This window comes from Pinus tabuliformis, chromosome 3_1, assembly GCF_031772625.1.
Source record: "Pinus tabuliformis cultivar Carrire ecotype Pingquan chromosome 3_1, CPIR1, whole genome shotgun sequence".
NCBI lineage: Eukaryota > Viridiplantae > Streptophyta > Pinopsida > Pinales > Pinaceae > Pinus > Pinus tabuliformis.
The window spans coordinates 148,565,363-148,587,700 of NC_142301.1; the positions used below are offsets into that span (position 1 = coordinate 148,565,363).

Consider the following 22,338-nt stretch of genomic DNA (forward strand, 5'->3'; position numbering starts at 1 on the left):
AGTGCCTCGACGGAGTCACTTCAGGGACAAACATTTCTCTATTGCCATCGAACCTCAACAGTACCCCGTCGGAGTTTCTTTCTTCACCTCACTGCGCAGGAAGCCTTTCTCTTATTTCACCTTTATTTATTTATTTATATATGAATGTACATCGAAACTTATTTATTTCATGGGTAGAAGAGGGATCCTGTTGGGATAAGGTCCCTAGGGTTAATTTTTTATAGTTTTGTAATATTTCTGTAAAAGAATGTAAAGTCTCTACGAAATAAGGAAGCAGAGCGTGAAGCTAAGTAAGAGTCAAAGGGGAATTAGTCCCTTGTTTGGGTAGCTGATAGGTCGGTTTTGAGATTCACCCATGGGCTGCAGGCCATGGTATTGTAAATGAAAAAAATCTATATATAGTTAAGTCATAGCGAGTCTAAAGATAGAACAGGATAAATAATCATTGTAAGGGAAAGGTGGTGAGGCAGGAAAATTTTGTTTCCTATCCTTAAGCAAAATGGGAAGACTCTTGTAGCTGAGTGCGCGAGCCCCTATAGCTGAGTGCGCAGGGCAAAAAGAGTCTGTAACTGTATGCTAAATCTAATAAAGTCTATTTTGGGTAGAACCTATTGCATTTATGCCTTATTCTTATGCTTATTTAAATTTATGCATCTTCGCTCAATGATCTTATTTATATGACTTGATACTTTATTCAGTCTGAAAATAATAGATTTGTAATTTTTATGCATGATAAGAGTAATTAACTACCTGCACGAAGTATTAGATTGATCTGTAGGAGTTAACTTATCGGAAAGTGTGGGTATGTGTGAAGGCACACCTAAGGTATAAGGCTGCAGAATACCCAGTATATTGCAAGAAAGTAGTAAATATGTTTCTTTTAAGCCTGTTATGTACAATCGAATACCTTCATGAATGTCTGAAGGTCGTTTAAATATAATTGTAGTAGTCGGCAGTCAGAAGGAATAGATCTGCATGAAGGTAGATCTAAACTATAGATCCTCGGGAAGACCATCACACAAGCCTCTGGATGCAGAAACTTGGTTCTAGCATCCCCCAACACTGCTTAGGGGGACACTGAAGCCTGCACTATGAAGGTTGTTGCTGAAAGGGCCAGCAGTTAGTGCTTTTTGGTTGGCGCAAATAAATCTGAACCTAGGTCAGGTCCCCTTAATCCAACAAATCCCGACTTATTGAGAGCTGGAGAGGTTTTCACTTCAGAGAAGCATATATAAGACCTTTGATATTGGTTTTCTCGTTTAAATTTTTTCCTTGTCCTTCTCTACTTGATTAGATTACCCTAAAAACACAGAATCATAAAAAATTGAGTGCAAGTATGAGGTTTCCAGAATAGACGTGGAGGTCATGGTTTGACACAAGGCTTTCCTAGCATAAGGATTGTATTTTCCGTCGGAACATTATTGACTAATATATGTAACCCAGAGAAGGTAGAAGGCCAGAGAGTTAGCCAAATGTTGTGGTGTTACGGAGTTGTTTTCTATTTTTCAGCATTCCCTTTTGGGCTAACAAAGAATCTCCATGTAAGGTCTTACTAATGGAACAAAAAGGAAAAGACAGAATACAACAAGAAAGAAAGACTGAAGCACAAGAAAAAGAGGGTAAACCAAAACACAATGCAATACATAAGTAAGAAGACAAGAGAGACTAAAGAGAACAAGCATGAGATGAGTGAAAGAGAGGGAAAACTAGGATGCAACTAATCCTACTCCTAACCTAAAAACTAGAAGGTCGGGCTCACATATAATGAAATTTCCAATGAAGCTACCATAGTTTTTGCGGACCTTCAATGAGAAATACGTAATCGATTAAAGAAAATATAAAACAATGTGCAAGAGGAAGGACGAGAACTGTAATAGCTTGCACCAAAATATGAAGGTCTCTCCTTTGAGCAGAAACATAGGCCATAGCCACTACTTCTAACCAGTTTACATTCTTACCCTTTCGATGTGATCCATCATTCAACAAACCTTAGAAGTTTCCTGCGAATGCGTCTTCATCTACACCGAATTCTTTAGGAAGCATGAGGAAATATTGAAACTTGTTATTTCTGTCGGATCTTGCTAGGTAAGTCTACTCCAACCATTTAGTGATTGGATCATACGAATCATGAAAATCCTCTTGAAAACCCTGATATCTTTGGAAATATGAATTCTCAATTAGAGGCATGGGATTACAATGAGAATCAGTAGGCATGTCAGGAGAGTGAGGACTTGACATAACCATTTGCGAGTGTCGAAATGCCTCACCTGCTTGAAAAGTACCTGGATAGTGAAATGTTAAATCATGAAAATCAAAGGATGTAAAATGATTTTCATTGGATGTGTTGATGGGAAAATAGTAAGTTGAACGACAATCATCAAAAACAGAATCACAATTAGATAGGTTTATTAAAGAATCAAATTTCCATCTTTTAATTACAAAAGATAAATTAATTTGAATAGTTCTACAAATTCTCTACATAAGAGAATCATCTTCCTCATGAGACGAGTGTAACAAACCATTTTCTTGTGAATGGTTACACATTGCACTAGGATCGTAATCGTCAAACGAAGTACATAGGATTGCTACTATCACAAACACATGAAGTCAGGGTAAAACAAGTGAAGAATAATTCGATTCATCAAATAAACCATGCATTGACTGAAGCTCAAGGGGATTTCAGGCACGATGAAGAAAAATATAAACATCAAAATATTCATTAGAAGGATGAGAAGATTATTGTTTTTAAAAGAGTGCGACATGTATGACTCCTTTGGCCAAATATAATATTTATAATAATAAACTTTGTAGTTCCATGATTCTATGAGATATATACATTCTAAACCTGAGTTTGATACATGAAATTTGCATGCATATGAATCATCTTGAATCTGATCAGAGATCAAATCTTGAAGGTTCGAAAGGTCATTTTTGCACTGCCAAACATATTTCAAGAAATAATTTACATCGAGTGAAACCATGCATAAAAAAGAGTTTTGCAAAGAAAACCAGACTTGACTCAGTTTGGGGGTCTTACTAGAGTTGTGAGATACTAAGATCACCATAAACGGAAGTTGAAGTTCCTTGACTCTTTGGCAAGTTCTGGAACTTTCAAGGATTTTAAAATCGCATCCCGAAGATTGAACCAAATCATGCATGGTGTGAGGATATCTTCTTTCACTAATTGGATGATAGCACTATTAACCAGATGAAAGCCATCTATGTCAATGATTTGATCAAATTTTATAGCATTGAAAACCAGATTACTCAAGCCGAAAGATTATTTTGATCACAAATATAGAGAGGGATAAATTTCATGAGTAATTTGATTTGAAGAGTTGTCTTCATGCAAAACAAGAGATGATACACATTAGAAAGGATACTCAATGATATGATTATTTTCTCTTTCATCATGGACAACCTCACTACTTTGTGTCAATTAAGAACTAAACTCATGAGATGAAACACTTGAAGAGCATGGAGTATCCTCATTGCATGTAGATGCATGAAAAATGGTAGAGCACAATGGATAGTGAGAAGAAGGGGAAGTTTTGATCAGAAATTATTCTTTGGCTGGATCAGATTCTAGATCTAAATTAAAATCTTCATGAGAAAATGAAAGATGAGCTGGTGTACTTGGGAATTCATCATACATACATCAAAAAAATCATCATGATCACAATAATTGATGCACAAGGATATGGATTGATTGAAAGAACTAATTGCATTTGAGTCACTACCAAGATTAGCAAATTGAAAATCATCCAAGAACGAGAGTGCATCATCTTCACATGGAGGATTTTGGGAAAAAGAAGAAAGAATGATAGCATCTTCACCTTCCTATTGCTCTACCTGTGTAATGTGATTTCCTTATACCTGATCGCAATTTGAACCAACTCGTGGAGAATATTGATCGAGTAAATAAAAATACAAAGAGTCATGGCATGAAGATGATAGAGGATACCAAAAATATAGCTCATATTAGAGGCTGGAATTATGAATAGTAACATCATCTTGCAGAATGGAGGAGTTAGTCTTCACCATGGGATTCATGAGGCATTCTAGTATTTCCTCCATTGATTCTAAGTCTTAAGAATTGAAGAAGAATCAAAAGATGCACTAGGAATCTGATCTACAAATTTACCAAATTTATTTCCATCGCACATAGGCACCCTCATCGTAACTCGAAAAGGAAGAGGACAAAGAACAAAAGGAGTAGTAAATTACTCCTCTAAAATTAGACGTGTCTCATGATTCGCAAGGGTTGGGGAAGTAAACACATGAGAGGGTTCAAGTTTAATGTTGAAATAGACATCAAACAAACGCTTAAACTTTTATTTAAAGAAATCACAATCTACATCTTCTTCAGGAAATTCATAACAAAGATGAAGGGATCAATTAGTTAAATCCTCAACTGGTTCATCAGGATTCATTCTTAACTAATTGATTCTTTCATAAACACCTCGGTAATCATACCTATCGAAGTCTTCATCAAGCTCCTTGAGGAAATGATGGAAAGAATGGATGGAGCTAGGTAATAAGTCATGGCACCATTGATTAACATCACTTTCAAGGGTGAGGAAGAAAAGAACTTATCGACCATTGATTAACACGACCTTCATGATTGATTTTGTAAGATTCACAAAATTTCAGACAATTAGAAAGGTTTGCAGTTATGGATGTTCCATCCTCACCATCAAACTTTAACTTAGACAAGTAATAGACAGGCTCATAAGGGATTGAAAATTTATCAATAGATAAATTACAGAAACACCGCATGAGTAAGATTCGAGGATGAGTCATCTGAGATAAGAGGTTCAAAATAGACTCAATGAGCACAACATGTCATATGTCCCTCTTTCTAGCACCAGTTGTTGACAATGATGGAAATCCATCAACCAAGGGGTCTCCCTGATGTGAAGTCCCAATTAGACCTCACGAAATTTGGAGTAGGAGCCCCATCTCGAATATCATCCTAGTTGTCATGTATTGTTAGAGATATGCCTTGGATTTGGCTATCAGCAAGAGAGAGGAGTGAAAATGTTAATTCGAAAATAAAGGGGCATGTGCGTTGTGAGTGTTTGATCGTATGTGTGTCAAAAAAATTTCAGTGCAAAGGGGAGAAAAAGTTATCCTCTAAGATAAAGTTAGTAGTACCACCCTAGCAGAGACACACATAAATGAGAAGGATCCATACAACATCAAGAAGAATAGTCCACAAAGATGCGATGGTTGGTGTAACCAATGTAAAGAGGAGGATGTGTCTAATATCCAACAGAATAGTCCACGAAGATGTGACAACAGTAATAGAAATTAAAACACGTTCTCAATATGATAAGTACCAAAACAACCAAAATAGTTCAACTACCTTGGCTTAGATGAAAGCAAACATGATTTATAAACATTCATAGAATAGCCTTACAAATATACAGAATCCATGTATGAAGAATGTATTGGCCCATAGGACCTCTTATATTAAGTAAAATTTCCAAAGCACATGTATAAAATGAACACTACTAGCTCCAATAATGGAGCATTGGAGCCACTTCTTGCTCCTCAACAGAACTAGCTTATCTCTCTAATTCCTTGTGGAAGGAGCCAAGGTGAAAAGTTCCTTGCTCATATAATGAGGGTGTATATATAACTGAGACATAATGCTTCACCTTCCTTGTGAATCTTTGACTACCCTCATGACTGTTTGACATCCTATGAATTTTCCACCTTACATGACTCTTCATCTTCTGAATGTGTCCTTTGGAATTCCACTTTACAATACATTTTCAATAGGTAATTACATAATCCACAATAATGATGTGGACTATGATGTCTTGTGACAGGACATGACATGACATTGATGACATGAGTTGCATGAGGATGTGAAAGTTCCAAGTTGTCATTCTTGCTCCTTCATTCTTTGTATCTTCATGAAAAGTTGGTACATGTTCTTCTTCTTCCTCCTACTTATGACTTGAAGATGAGGAGTCTTCCATGTGATCTTGATCTTCATCTTTTGTTAAAGTTTTGTGTTCCTTCATCTTCTCCCCTGATGATTATCTTATTTCTTCAGCTTCATATGTGTCTTCTAGCATGTTCTCCTTCTCCATCTCCTTCTTCTCATATTTCCATAGCATGATAGTGTACCCATGTCTACAATCCACTCATGAAAAGTCAATATCGATCCGATAAACCCCTAATCTAATATGGTGGATATTAATCCACTGACTTATATGGAACCAAATGACAGGCTAGGAAAGAGCCTTAGTAATTGCACAATTGTGTAGATTAGGTAGTCAGGGGTGAGCTTGAGCATTGAGACTATGAAGTGCATAATTCAGGTTGGGTCATGGAAGAAAACTACACAGTTTGGGAGCTTTGTTAGGCACAACCCAACTTGGTCTAGTTTTGGTCAAAGAATCCGCATTTTGAGGAGTGGAACACACAAAGCCCGTGAATTTCTATTCATCACGCAATTTTTAGGGGCTTTGGGTGGGTCAAATCCCCTTATTTTGTAGCATATATTGAGTGTTAGTTCATTGTTTTGTCAGATCCATGGTATGTGGACCATTGTATTGTAGTAATGGAATGTATAAAAGGGCCTATAATGCCTTATCAAAAGAAGTGATAAGATAAGTCATGGATGAATCATTATATATTTTGTCTTTATTCTGTATTTTGGGCCTTAAGGGAAGGCTCTGCAGCTGAGTACACAAAGACCTTGGAATATTCTACAAATAAGTGCATAGACCAGTTGCAGCTGGGTGCACAGGTTGAGAAGTTGTATGTATTGAAAGATCCATATTAATAAAGAAGAAGAAGTTTTGGCGAAGTCTTGTGTATCTATGTTCATTATATATGTTTATACATATTGTTATGCATGTTTTTTTACTGAATTATGAGAAAAAATACATGTTATACTATTCTCTGATAAGTTATGTGATAAAGTGTGAACCTGTGAAGTAAATCATCAGCGCAAAGTTATTTATGTATGCAAAGTTGTAGATAGGTGCAAAACACAAGTAAACGCATGGATGCCACAATGTGCATAACCATTTGGCTACAAAAACCTCATTCTGCAACCTCACATAACCGCTTTGGGAAATACTACAATTTGCTTACAGGTCATTGCCAAAAGGCCAATGGTTGAGGGTTTTGTTGGTGCGCAGTACACTGAATTTGGGTCAATCCCGCTTAAGCCAAAAAATGGTTTTCTTGTCAGGACTGGGATTTTTTTGAGGGATATGTTTTGGTGTCCATTGAAGAAGGAAATCTCTAGGAGTGGGTTGAACAAAAAGATCGAGAATTTGTAGTTTAGGAAAACAAAACCCCTGATTATCGGCTAAAGCCTGGTTGTAGAAGTATCTCTATACAGATTAACATGAAATATTCTTTGGTTTATTTCATGTTGAATTGTACAAGTGGGTATCAAAGTTGACCGACCATAACACTTGTTTTAAAGGAGATGAACCTAAGTGAAATCCTGCATTGATACAACTACTCAAGTACGTCAATAACAGGATCTCAAGTGCTGTTGATTTTTGGATCGATAACATTTTGGGAGGATTTATAAATGAATTCACAATAGACACGATTGTATCTTACATTTATGCTCAATGAATATTTTTTAAGGATTGGCGGGGTAAGTACCTGAACTCTTTGAAGTTGTGGATTAAAATTCTCTTATGTTAAAATGGCGTACTACGAATGTAGTCAGATTAATGTTTGGATGAAGATGGAATAAGTCTAAACTAGGATCTACATGAAGTGGGAAGCGATATAGAGTAGAGCATGGACCAAAGAAAATTGAGACAGGCTCTAGTCCCTTGTTAGGTGGGTCTGAGAATGAAGAATAAGGAAGTAACCCCGTAATGCCACGGTATTTCCCCTCGCATCTTGAAGGCACGTCAAAGTTAGGAGTTGAGAAAAATCATGGCGTATTTTGGATTCCCCATCCATCTACTCCCCTTAACCCCCATCCCGCTCCGTATAGTTCCCCTACACCACCTCCCATCCCCCTCCCCCTAAAACCCCAAGAAGAAAAATGGTCGATGACATTAAGCTACCTATCTTTAGAGGGCTTGGATTACAAGATCCTGACCAGTTTTGGTTTGTACCTGATGTAGTATGGAAGGAAAAAAATATCACTGATGAAGATGTAAAGAAGGTGTAAGTCATCATCACGATGTGAGAAAGAACGCTGACATGGTACATGAAATACTCTGTGACTAATCTATCTGCTTCGTTGGATGATATTAAGAAAGTGTTGGTATCAACATTCAAGAAGTTGAAATCAAAATCACAGTGCATTAAGGAGCTGAAGGAAATCAAACAGTGGGCTATTAAGTCTGTGTTGGAGTTGGATCAACAATTAAAAGTGTTAATGGGAGATGTAATCTTTAACATACACCCAGAATAACATAAAGATTGGTTTATAGCTACGCTACTGCCACATATCAAGTTACCGTTGACACAATAGAAGATCAAGACTCAAGATAAAGCATTGGAGATTGCGACGAAGCTGGAAGATTTTCTCATCATAGATACTCATGTAGGAGTACAATAGATTCAGAGCGACCTAGCAAATTTGACCTTGGAATTGCAACATCTCAAGAAAGGTAAGGAAACCAGATCAGAAGTATGATGTAGAAAATGCAAAGTAGAGGGCCATTATAAGGATCAATGACCTGTGTTCATAGATTACTTGGCAAGTGGAGAACCTAATCTAGTGAACACAGGATCAAATTTTTGGTGCGATATTTGTAGAACAAGATTACAAAATCTCTTTGAAGATTGTTATTTATTACAGAAATACATACAGACCCCAAAGCAATGATTTTATAACTTTTGTAAATCAGTAGGCTGTGATGACAAAAATTATTGAAGTTATGACATGATGATGGAGTGCACTATTGATGCTTATAGACTGCAAGATGAAGGACATACACATGAATATCCAGGCCAGCATGTTGGTTGAGGAGGTTTCCAAGGATGAGGACGAGGATGATGAGCTAGTCGAGGACGCTACCAGATTATCTATTATAACTATGGACGGGCATGGCACTACAAATGACACAACCTACATCAGATCCGTTGTAACACCCTCTTTGCTCTCAATCTCCACTCTCTTCCTCACTCAAAATAAAGATATGCATAGACGCAATAAAATTCCCTCATATATAGTGAGGGGTTGCCTTCTAGGGAAAAAAACCCTAAATTAAACATAACTTCTACTGTCAGATCATCTGCCTAATGAACGACCCAGATTGACTAGAAATTACTAGACTTTTACAAGGCAATTTTACATCTATTTTTTAGCTTCAGGGGTGCTGCCCCTGAACCCTCGTTGGGGGACCACTAGCCCCCGGACCACCCAGCCGAGGGGGATTAGCCCCCCCGGACCCCCATAGGGGGGACAAGTCCCCCCTGCACCCCCCCGCATGGAGGGGTGTACAGTCTTCCTGGGGTATACATCCAGCTGAAACCTTTGAATAGAGAAGATAATCAGGCTCCACACCCAACATCCAGATTATGAATCCTGGGGTCAGCATCCAGGCGGAGTTAATCATCTCATTATCCAAAAAAAATTTCTGCCATTGTTTCAAAGTAGCAATGATGTCATTTACATTTCTGTCTATCTGCTCAAAGACTTCTCCAACCCAATTCCAAATTATTGAAGTGAAAGTGCATCTGTTTAGGAGATGATTTGTAGTTTCTTCCTATTGTCTGCATAAGTGACATCTTGAGGGGCCAACAAAGACTCTTTTTCTTAGGTTATCCCATGTTAGAATCTTGCCCTATTGAACCACCCACTTGAACAGTTTGACTTTCATCCAATGAGGATTATCCCAGAGTTCTTTCCATGTCTTATAAGTGTTTGGAAGGTTAAGCCCTGAATCTATCCTTTTGGCCTCCTTAAGGTTTAAGAGACGTGCCTTGTTCTTTCCCGATCTTAGTTGATCATCCAACTTTGAGTTTAAGATTTGTATGTTGTCTAAAATACCTTTAAGGGATACAGTTTGGGTATGCAACATGCCCATTCCAGTGTAATCTGGAAGTTTTCATGTTCTCCATTTCCCATCGTTCCTTGATTGGTCCTAATAGTCACTTACCCACCTTAATCCTTTGTTGATGGTATCGGTGTGAATATCTGCTAATTCTTCACTTTGAAGATTGTCCTCCTACTGCCAATTATCCTCCCAGAACCAGGCCAGATTTCCATTTCTGATCTCCCAGAAACTGTGATTTTGGACTAGGGCCCTATTCTCCCATCCCTTATCCCAAATTGCAGAACCTTTTACTTGTCCTGTCATTCTGATGAGGTTCTTCTCCTGCCACTCTCTTGCATATTTTTGCTTCCAAAGTTTTTCCCAGGGGGCTTGTATTTCCTTTAGCCATCTCCACCAAATTTTGGCACCAATAACTTTGTTAAGAATTCCTGGGTCATGAAGACCCAAGCCACCATGGGACTTAGGCTTGCATACCCTGTCCCATGCAACAAGGGCCCATTTCTTCTTTTCTTCACCTTCCCCCAGAGAAAGTCTCTCTGAATGTTTCTTATGTTAGTAATTACACCAGTTGGTGCCAGAATGGTTGACAACATATAGATAGGGATACTTTGGAGGATAGCCTTACTTAGAATCAGTATCCCTGGTAGATTTAGCACTCTATTTGTCCATTTGCTAAACTTATCTTTTGGCTTATCAAGAATAGGTTCCCCGATATCCTTGTGTAGCAGTTTATCGGTGAGCTGAACTCCCAGGTACTTCGCAGGAAGTGACTCCCTTTGAAAGCCCAAAATTCTGGAAATATTTCTTTGTATTGAAATATCTGTATCGAAAAAGAAAATCTTTGATTTAGGAAGACTTACCTCTGTGCCTGCTGCACTAGCAAACTCACTGAGAATCTTCTTGAATGCTTTGGCTTCCTTGACAGTGGGTGTGCCTTGAAGCATAGTATCATCCAAAAATTGTTGATGTGTCACCATGTCCCCACCTTGAGTGAGTCTCAGACCCTGAATTCTCCCTTCCTCCTTAGCAGCTCTGATTTCTCTCCCTAACCCTTCCATCATTAGAATGAAAAGGAAAGGAGAAAGAGGATCGCCTTGCCTGAGGCCTCTAGAAGGCTTGAAGGTTTTGGAGGGAGATCCATTAAGAAGAATTGAACAATTGGTGGTGGTAACTAGCGCCATAACCCATTTAATCTAATTGTAATCAAATCCATAGGCTTTTAATATTGCTCTTATGTACGACCAACTAAGTTTGTCATAAGCCTTTGCTATGTCCAGCTGAATTATCATTATTGCCTATTTATTGGTAATGAGTGAATGAACCATTTCATGTTCTTGAATTATGTTATCTAGAATTTGTCTTCCTTCCACATAGCCCATTTGCTCCTCTCATACTATGGTTGGGGGGAGTGGTTTGAGATGATTGGCAAGTACTTTGGATATTATTTTGTATACCACATTGCCTAATGCTATAGGTATAAATCTGTCTGGAGAGGTGGCATTTTCGTGTTTGGGGATTAAAGCTATGAAAGATTCATTGAGCACCTTTAGGACTGTCTTAAAACATCGAGAGTCTTCCACTACCTCTAGGATGTCCTGCTTTACTATCCTCCAACAAGCTTTGAAAAAGTCCACATTGAAGCCATCCGAGCCTGGTGCTTTCCCATTGTGCATCTCTTTAACGGCTTCCTCAATTTCTTCCTATGTTATTGGTCTGTTGAGATTATAATTATCTTCTCTAGTAACCAATTTAGGAATGTACTGAGTAAATTTTTTCAAAACTTGGTATCTGTTTTCTGATGTTTCCTCAACAATTTTTTGAAAATGTTGGACTAGAACCTTCTCCATCTCTTCATGAGTGTTTCTTTCTATTCCATGTTGATTTTTAAGTTTCACAATTCTATTGTTGTTTCTATGAGCTATGGTGGATCTGTGAAAGAATTTGGTGTTTCTCTCCCCTTCTTTAATCCATTGTACTCTGGATTTATGTCTCCAGAATATTTCCTCTTGAAGACATCTGTTGTCCCATTCCTGCTGGAGTGACTCTGCCATCTCTTTCCTTTCATCTGTATAGCCTTCTGTGATAAGAATATGGTTTATTTCCTTTAGTTTCTTTTCCACATCTCCTTTAGCTTTGAAGATATTACCAAATTCCTTTTTATTCCACTCTTTGAGTCTGCCTTTAATGTGTTTGAGCTTGCAGTGTAGAAGGAACATCTTTGTACCTTGAAGGTGTGGCTCTTCCTTTCACCATTTTTCGATTTTTGTGAGGAAATCTCAGTGTGTGAGCCAAGCATTATCAAACCTGAAGGGGGAGTTCCTTGGTTTACCACAAAGATAAGCTTCCAATTGGATAGGCCAGTGATATGAACCTCCAGAAGGTAGGATGAGCGCAGTTCCTCTGAAACAATAAATCTGTCCAATTTTCAGGCTACTTGGGTAGGGCCCCCTCTTTTGTTATTCCAAGTGAAGATTCCATTGCTTGTTTCCATATCAACCAATTTCATATTGGTGATGAAGTTCTGGAAGGAAATTGAATCTCTACCAAGTGTTCTAGTTCCTCCTTTCTTCTCCATAAGTGATTTTGTCATGTTAAAATCACCTCCAAGAATCCAAGGTAGAGCTGGGTATCTCTTCTTCATGTCCTCCAGTGTTGTGAGGAGTCGAATTTTGTCCTCCATTGGCTGCAGACCATAGACATTGGTGATCATGTAACATTGTTTGTCTCCCACCAGTTGGAAAATCAGAGAAAGGTGATGTCTTGATGCCTCCGCATCAATCACACTAAATTTTTGTCGATCCCATAGAGTAAGAATGCCACCAACGGATTTATTTTCCTTAACTTCAAGGTATTCATATCTATTTAACCATTTGCTATGTTTTTCACGGATCTTCTCCACGGAGCATTTTGTTTCCTGTATGAATACTATGTCAGGTTTTTCCTCTCTGATCATGTTACCTAGATTCCTCTGTTTTCTTCTGCTCCCTAGTCCTCTAATGTTCCATGTTGTGATTTTCATTGAGGTGGGGTTTTAAAGGAGTAATTGGAAAGGTCTTTCATCCTTCCTGAGTCAATCATGAGTTTGCCACAGTATAGCAGTAATTCTTTCTATCTTTTTCTTCCCCTCCTTTTGCCTAGATTTTTTGTTAGTTTTCCTGTTATTAATCCTATTGAGGAAGTCCCTTTATTTTCCTAGTTATCATGTCCTCTTTTGACTCCTGCAGTTGCTTGATGTGACTTGTTAAGGAATATCTGTTGTACCTTGTCCACATCCTCCTGAGGGATGAAGTTTATTCCTAGGTTTCCTCCTTGTTCTAGAAACTTTTCCATCTCTAGGTTCTCCCTTTCCAGGATCTCCTGTAAGTCTTGGTCCTCTGTACCACTTTCACTTTGAGTCATTTCCTGGTCTTTTTCTATTTCCATGGTACTCAAAGGGTTTGTCGTGTGTTCATTCTGATCTTGAGTGAACTCCATGCTGGTCTCTTTTCCTTTCCCCCTTGTTGACTGATTCTCTGTACTCTCTTGACCACCTCCATCTACTTCTTTTTCTCCTAAGATATCAAAACTGTTGTGACTTTTCTTTTGTTATCATTCGTAATAGGGTTCTTTTGTGTATTCCTTCCCCCTCCTTTTCCTTTTCCTCCTGCTTTGGTGAAACCTATCTGGTCTTTCCCTTTGCCGGTGTTTAGGTTTTCCTCCCTTCTATTAAGAGGACAATCTCTACATAGGTGCCCATGCTCATTACATTTGTGACATTTGAATGGGATATGTTCATAGTCAATTGTTTGAACCCATTCCTCGTCATAGACTTCTAGAATGACCTCATCTGGAAGGGTTCCTGATATGTCCATCTCCACACATATATGGGCATAGGAGGTATATTTTCCCCGTAGAGTTGCCTCAGAAATTTTTAAGAAATAACCTAATTTATTGCCTATAGCTTTTAAAGACTCTGGCATTCATTAATCTAAAGGTAAGGAGTAGAGTCTAATCCATACCGGTAGCGAAGTGAATATTTCTTTTTCTGGCACGAAGTTCATCATCCATGGCTGCATATAGAGACCAGCAGCTGCAAAGAAGTATGGTCCCCCTTCAAAAATCTTGTCTCTATCTTCCATGTTCGTGAACACCATTATAAAAAAACCTTTGGATCCAAGATGTATGTTTAACTCCCCCTTTGGTTTCCAGTTGTATTTTATCCAGGTGTACAACGCTTTCTCTGATGGCTAGATTCCCATAAATTTGCATATGATGGCATAGTTTTCCATGTGATCCCTGTGCGCTTGCAGAGTTGGATCATTCAGAATAACCCGAGGTTTAGTTATGGTCTTGGGTTTACAGGGCCCCATCTTGGCTCTTTTCTCTATTCCCTGACCTTTGTCTTCTACTTTCTCCTCCTGTCGATCTTCGTCGTGGGCCTCTTGATCTGCATGGGTTTTGTTGCCTTTCGCCTTCTGAGTTTCAGTGTTTTTTGTCTTGACCTCCAAGGGTTGTGGAGGTTTGTTATTATTCCCTCATCTTCCTTTTTTTGAAACCACATTACTGTAGGAGGGAGTGGAGCTCCCTCCTCCCTGTGCCTCCATGGGTAGTTGTTACCCTCTATCACTCTCTTAGATAAACCCTAGAACCCTGTGCGGAACCAGTCACTTATCCCCCCTAGAAAAAATATCAGGATCCAGAAACGAAGTTCTCATGATCGTTAATTTTTTTAATTGTGTTTGGTTGTTAGAAAATATCAACGAACTATGTTAACATAAATGCAAGGAAGCAAGTGTTTATGCAATAATAAGGTAAGGGTCGTTGAGTGGAAGAATGCTAAGTCTCTTTAACCAGGGAAAATAAATTAAATTTTCAATAACTCATTGATAAATGGAGAAGCATTAAAACATGAACAAATAAATAATAATCTGAAGTAACAACGAAAAACAAAATTAAAACCAAATGAAAATGAGAAATGGTCATCCAAAATCCTTTGATTTAGTGTGACCAAGTTTGAAGTAAAAACTTTCTATAAAAAAAATACATTTAGCATGATAGGTTAGATCATATAGTTAGCTCTATTAAATATGATCAACTAGATAGCCTATACTAATATGATAAATTATATACATTGAAAATAATATATTAAGTCAACTACATCAATTAAAAGTAAAGACTATTAAATGATAGGTTAGATCATATAGTTAGCTCTATTAAATATGATCAACTGGATAGCCTATACTAATATGATAAATTATATACATTGAAATAATATATTAAGTCAACTACATCAATTAAAAGTAAAGACTATTAAATGATATATAGTATTGCATTAACGATCATAATTTTAAAATCCATTATAAAGTAAATGAAATAAGATATATGTGGAATATGTAAAAATAAATTCAAGGGTATATAAATTCAACGTTTTAGACTTAATATGTGTATTTTCTAAAATTTAAATAATCGGTTAATAACCTTTTATAAAATAATTTAATAAAATTTTAATAAAATTTTATGAAATTTTGTAATTAAATTTGTTTTTAATTCAATAAAAATACATAAATATCCATTCATATAAAATATATTGTTCTTTCGTAATTTAAAAACCTTCGATTAATATCAATATATAAATTATCTATAAATAATTAACTTTAAATTACATAATAGAATAGGATAAAGTATATATTAATATGACTTACAAGTAAGATAAAGTATATAGTCATATGACTCATTATTATAATATTCGAGGGAGCCTTTTCAGTGGTCAAAGTCAATACTGTCCATGATAATAATATAGTATAATATTAACTACAGGGTGAATTTCATTGTCAAAGATACTTTCAACCATTGAAAACTATGCTCTGAATCATACGAACTTTATAAGAAATGAAAATATAAAATCAACTTTACCATTTTTATTAATATCAGTAATTATAGGAGCTTTTATTTAAATATTAATATAATATTTTTATTTATTTATATTAAATAATAGGATAAAGTATATATTAATATGAGTTACAAGTAAGATAAAGTATATGGTCATATGACTCATTATTATAATATTCAAGGGAGCCTTTTCAGTGGTCAAAGTCAATACTGTCCATGATAATAATATAGTATAATATTAACTATAGGGTGAATTTCTTGTCAAAGATACTTTCAACCATTGAAAACTATGTTCTGAATCATACGAACTTTATAACTATGTTCTGAATCATACGAACTTTATAAGAAATGAAAATATAAAATCAACTTTACCATTTTTATTAATATTAGTAATTATAGGAGCTTTTATTTAAATATTAATATAATATTAATATTTATTTATATTAAATATTTATATTTGAAATTGAAATTTAAAAATGAGACATGTCGTTAACTTTAAGTGTATATAGTGTAGTCACATATATATATATTGTAGTCTAATTTATAGATGAATTTTTTTGGTCAATTTTAATCAAAGATTTTTAAACCTGCAGTTTAAGTTGTTTAATCTATATAATTCTAGTGTCAAAAGGGCTTTTCAACCTTCGGCTTAAGTTGTTTAATCTATATAATTTTAGTTTCAAAAAGGTTTTTCAGGTTGCATATATTTAAAAATGTATTTTAGAAAACAACAAAAGTTTAAAATTATAGTAAATTTCAAAAAAAAAATAGGCTATAAATTCAACTATACTTATATATACCTATATATATATATATATATATATAAAAGAAATACTTTCTATAATAATTTATAAATAAAATTTTATATATTTTTTTATCTATGCCATAATTAAATATTCAATTTATGTAATCTCATAAAATATATTAAAAATAGTTATATAAAAAATTTATACACAATGATTTCATATATATATATATAGTAATTGATCTTAAAATCACCACCACTCCAAACAAAAATGTTATTGCAATACAAACATCAATATGGTCATGGTAAACTTAAAACACAATCACAATCATTATGCCATAAGAATAAAGCACCCACATTGCACAGAAGGATTTTACCGTGCGAAGATTATAGGATAGAGAAACGCAATGGAATTTTAAATGATGTTAAAACATATGTAAACAAAACGGTAATGTAATCTTTTTAATTTAGAAACTGAAACCACATTATAATATTTATCGTTGAAGACGTCCTCGCTGTCAAAGACCACATTACAAAAAGCTATAATTATATTGCGTTGAAGGCGGCGGTCGCGGCCTGACGAACGCTGTGTTGTCCAACAATCAGTGGAATGATCTTCCAAGTTGCAAGCGAAGACAAATTCATCGAAAAATTGAATGACAAAGATAGATTTCCGAGATGTGTGTAAAAAGTCAAGTCTCAACCGTGGACCATGTCAAAGCTAGTGATGCCGAGCTAGTTTGAAAGAACACCCTAATTAGTTTGGTTTGAAGTAATACTCTAGAGTGTCACCTGCTCCAAACGTTGGGTGTTGAGTCTATTGACTTGGTACAAATTCAAATTCAATTCCATTATGAGCGAGAGGGCGATTAGATTGGCCTATATTTTTATGGATTTCTAGCGCTTCCGCGTAATTGTGGGAAGAATTGTTTTTAGAATTGTTTTTATGTAAATTTAGAATTAGTTGTAGATTTATAAGTGGATATTGAGAGAATATCTCAAATTTTTTATTTATATTTGGAGTTAGTTAGATCTCACAATCACCATAAATGTGTAATGTATTGGTGTGATTTGAATTGGGAAATATACTAACTATTTTATATAACCTGTCCACCATGACTGCTCTTATGCTTTTCAACATGATATAGGTTTATAGAAACCCATATGAGCTTGACTCCCTTAAAGGGAGAGCCCAGAAAAATAGAAGAGATTCGAAATTCTATTCTGTGACAGTGCGTGAGAGTGTTTTTTTTGAGTTTTATTTTTCGTGTGATTGTTTATTAAGTTTGTTGTGTGAGATCTCTGCGGACAATGTATATACGTGTCCGGTGCTGAGTAGAGTCGAGTAGAATCGCTCTGTTGCCTGCAGCCTCGCAGTGACATGAACGCAAAGTCAAAACACTAGGCACTGTGTGTGTACGAGACATGGTAAAATTTCTTTCGCTAGAGTCGATTAGTCTAGATATTCATCTCCTCCTTTTCGAGGTACAGGAGGGCGTGTGGGCACTCCGAACATCTTGAGCACTCGTCTTAACGGCCACGAAAATCCTGTTTCAGTCATCAATTCCACTTGTAGATCGTCTTTTCCTTCTTTAGGACGACAACGATTCATCTTAGCATATATTCTCCCAATGTTGTTGATCTGCCTGGTTTGACAAAGGTTGTCGTAGAGGGATAGCCAGAAAGTATCGTTGGTGATATTGAAAATATGTTTCGCAACTATGTTGATAAGCCCAATTGTCTTATATTGGCAATTTCTCCTGCAAACCAAGATAATGCAACATCTTATGCTATAAAACTGGCCCGGGAAGTTGATCCTACGGGTGATAGGACATTTGGACTGTTGACAAAGCTTGATCTCAGGGACAAGGAAACAAATGTTGTAGAAGTGAGGGAGTGGGAAGAGATATGGATAGCATCTTGCTCACAACTAGAGGTTTATCAAATTTTACAGAATTGGTTTTTGAAAAGTGCAATTTGTTAAAATTGCAGATTTAAAAGTTGTAATGAAAAACAAATTAATAATGATATTGATAAATGTTTTGGAATCACAAGCATTGAGCCCTAGCTAACTCAATGGAGTGATTTTGTTAAAATTAGCTATCCTAACAAATCACAAGACAATCCAAGACAACAATTAAATCAAAAAAGAATGAGGAGACTTGATTTTGTAGTAGTTTCATGATTATCGGTTTTTGTTTACTTGTTTTTGTTCTTTTAATCCTGTTTGTAAGACATACAGAACCAATTATTTAACAGTGTTGCATAAATCATATTAGTGGTTTTTGGCACTAGAAAACCCTTGAACACATTGCTAGTTTGATTATTGATGCAAGAGCATCCAGCTCCGAGGAGACAGAAGATCGATGACTGGCTCGCGAAGAAACAGGACACGACTTCAAGAGTGGTTGGACAGGTCATCAAAAGAAAAACTGGTTGTTGTCTTTTGTTAATCATTGTTCATTTCTTTTCTTTTATTTATTTTCAGAACAAGTTAAGTTACTGGTTGTTAGCTTAGGTAACCAACAACTGTTTAGTTAATTTATTGTTTAAAGAAACAGGTAACAGTTATAGAATTTAGTTTCTAGACGGTTATATTCAGTGTAGCTAAAAATGAAAAAGACGAATGTAAGAGGGACTTTTTTGGTTCACCTCAGAACGAAATAAGAAGAAGCAGCAAGACAATACTTCAAAAAAACCCTCTGTAACAGAAATATTGTTTTCTTTTCTGAATATAAACTACTGTTAATTACTCTTCCATATTGTACATCTGAGCATTACAAAGCATTTGTTATTTTAGAAATAAATTGATATAGAACAAAGTTATCATGCTGTAACTAGAAATTCTGGAGCATTACAGGCATTGAGCCAAAAACCATAAACTATATTATCAAAACTAATACGCAGGCAAGGCAGCGTAAGGCGATCAAGTTTACAGCATATGCATACAAAGTATTGCGAGAATAAAGGAACGATACAGGCATCGTAGTAAGCCCAGGTTGCGGCCATAACAGAACAGAACCCGCAAGCAAACACAAAGAGCAACACGGCCGTTTACAAATCAAATACAACGACTATTAAAGAGAGGTAACAGTTCAAACCACACTGATTCCATTAATAGAGCATTTCATAAGTCTTTATAAACAACAGTTCGACAAATAACACAGAATCATATATCAAATCCGGCACCGCCGTAACAGTATAAAGTCCAAAACCTTGTTGCATGGAGGTCATATAATGACACAAAGGAACGAAACCCTGAGATTGTAAACGCCAGCAAAGGGGCATGGCTAACCCTACAAAATCTAACCAACAGAAAACTACAGCTAATTCCACATTGTATAAACTATAGAAACGCTGGAACAGGAGTAAACCCTACCCGGTCACAAAGGGTACCAGGGTTGGAGAAAGTTGAAGACTGCAAGCTTGAAACCCTCGTGAGCAGGTCTCCTAGCCAACCTGCACAGAACAACAATATGGATTAGTGCGTTTTACAACCAGAACAAACATCAAAGTGAGAGAAGTAAAGACAGCAAGGTGCGAGTGGAAGAGAATTGCGGACTTACCCAAGGGTCGACGGAGACTGCCGAGACATAGACCAGTTCCACAAGCTGAAATGCACAAAAACCTGTAAGTGTCGACAACAGGTGACAGAGAAGGGTAAAACATAGCACGAGAGTTTACCTCGAGGCCAGGTTGAGTTCGGAAGAGTGACAGTCTCGTGGTTGCAAACACCTGCACAAAATTGGAGCTCAGAAGTTGAAAACCAAGAGGATATCTTCACAGAATCCATGAAAGCATAAAACCCTTACCACAGACTTCCGAACCAGACCATTGAAGGCAGCAGCGAAGGTGAAGGATTCGCATCTCAAACAGGACCATAACCAGTGACGGAGCAAAGGATTCGGTGGGTTAGCGCACAGAGAGCATCGCCACAACAACACGGAGCGTGTAACAGTAGAAAGACAGAGTGTAAATGAGCCGAGGATAACCCTTAAGGGTTTAACATAGGCGGGAAGCCTTTTCAACGGGACGAGCCGGTGACCATACCCAAAACCGGCAGATAATTGTTGTAAATGCGCCTCGGATTGGGGGCAGATATTTGTATGCGCACAAGTGACCACGTGGGACTGAGGTGAGTCACGTGGCTGTGTCCACGTCACCAGGGCTGGGCCATCATAAGTGGTATCAGAGCTAGTTTCTTGAGTTAGAACCAATGGAACAGGTAGAAGGTGAAGGTGAAGGAAGAGGAAGAGGAAGAGGAAGAGGAAGAGGAAGGGGAAGAGTAGTCCGGAGGGTAGTAGATGATGGACTTCGAGAGGAGATTCGAGTTTTGCGTGAAAGATTGGCAGTGGTGGAAGCTGGGGGAAGAAGAAACCCAGCAGATGACAGTGATGAAGAAGAAGTTGAACCAGAGGAGGAATTAGAGGGGGTGACACCAGAATTTAGATTGTTGAAGTCGGTCTTGCTGTCAAGTCATAAGCCAAAACATGAGTTGTCGACTTATGACGGAAGTCTGTCCGCAGACGTGTTGTTGGATTGGTTAAGTGAAGTCAACAAGTATTTTGAATTTGATGAAACCAGCGAAGATAAGCAGGTGAAGTTCGCCGCCACCAAGCTGAAAGGACATGCGTCCTTGTGGTGGGACAGCATTCAGGCGGAACGGAGGAGGCTTAACAAACAGCCTATAAAGAAATGGTCTAGAATGGAGGCCAAACTGAAAGAGAAATTCTTACCACAGGATTATCAGATTATGCTGTACAGGCAGGTACAGAACTTGAAGCAGAGGGGAATGACTGTGAAAGAATTTACAGAAGAGTTCTACAAGTTAAATTTGCGAGCAGGATATGTGGAGGACACCCCGTAGAAAACAGCCAGATTTGTGAATGGCTTAAGGGGGGAAATCTTAGATGAAATTGGTATCCTTTCACCCCGGACAATGGAAGAAGCCTATCAGTTTGCACTGAAGGCAGAAGAAAAGATTAACCGGAAGCAGAATGCCAGGAGAGGAGGTGGAACTGGCAGGGGAAAGGGTAAAGTGTTTGGAAGAGGCCGAGGTACAGGCCCCAGTGAAGAAAGCAGCAGTTCTAAAACTGCTGGAGCGACAGAAAAAGACAATAGCACGAGAGGAGGACGACCACCTCAGCGAGGGCGAGGAAATGGTCGGGGCAGAGGAGCTGTCCAGTGCTATCGCTGCCACAAATGGGGGCACAAGTCTTATGAATGTCCTGAAGCTGAACCAGCAGGCGGAAGAGGAACTTATGTTGTTCAGACAGAGGATGCTGAGACAACACCTCAGGAAGCAGAAAATGCACCGGAGACAGGTGAAGCTTTGGTGTTGAACAAAGTGTTGTTGAAGCCAGCAAAGGAGATTGCAGAACCAGATCAGCGTAAAGCTTTGTTCCGCACTGTCTGCAAGTCGCGGGGCAAGTGCTGTAAATTGATTATTGATAGTGGGAGTACAGACAACCTTGTGGTGGTGGAGATGGTAGAAAAGTTGGGGTTGAAGAAATTAAAGCACCCTACACCCTACAAAGTGTCATGGCTGCAGAAAGGACATCAGCTGTTAGTTGACGAACAATGTGAAGTAGAATTTCAGATTGGTAAGTACAAGGATAAGATCCTTTGTGATGTCATGCCAATGGATGTTTGTCACTTACTATTGGGACGACCTTGGCAGTTCGATAGAGGTGCAGTTCATGACGGGAAAAAGAATTGCTA

At 37.4% G+C, this 22,338-nt stretch overlaps 1 protein-coding gene across 1 annotated transcript; it reads right to left on the reverse strand.

Annotated features, from left to right (window-relative positions):
• Positions 1–19,963: 19,963 nt before the first annotated feature.
• LOC149186232 (uncharacterized) lies at positions 19,964–21,247 on the reverse strand. The gene is made up of 4 exons (XM_089409265.1): positions 21,199–21,247; positions 20,430–20,818; positions 20,184–20,352; positions 19,964–20,076 (listed from the first exon to the last, which is right to left on the reverse strand). Exons 1-4 carry the CDS (start codon positions 21,245–21,247, stop codon positions 19,964–19,966), a joined length of 720 nt encoding a protein of 239 aa, XP_089265391.1.
• Between the last annotated feature and the right edge of the window lie 1,091 nt (positions 21,248–22,338).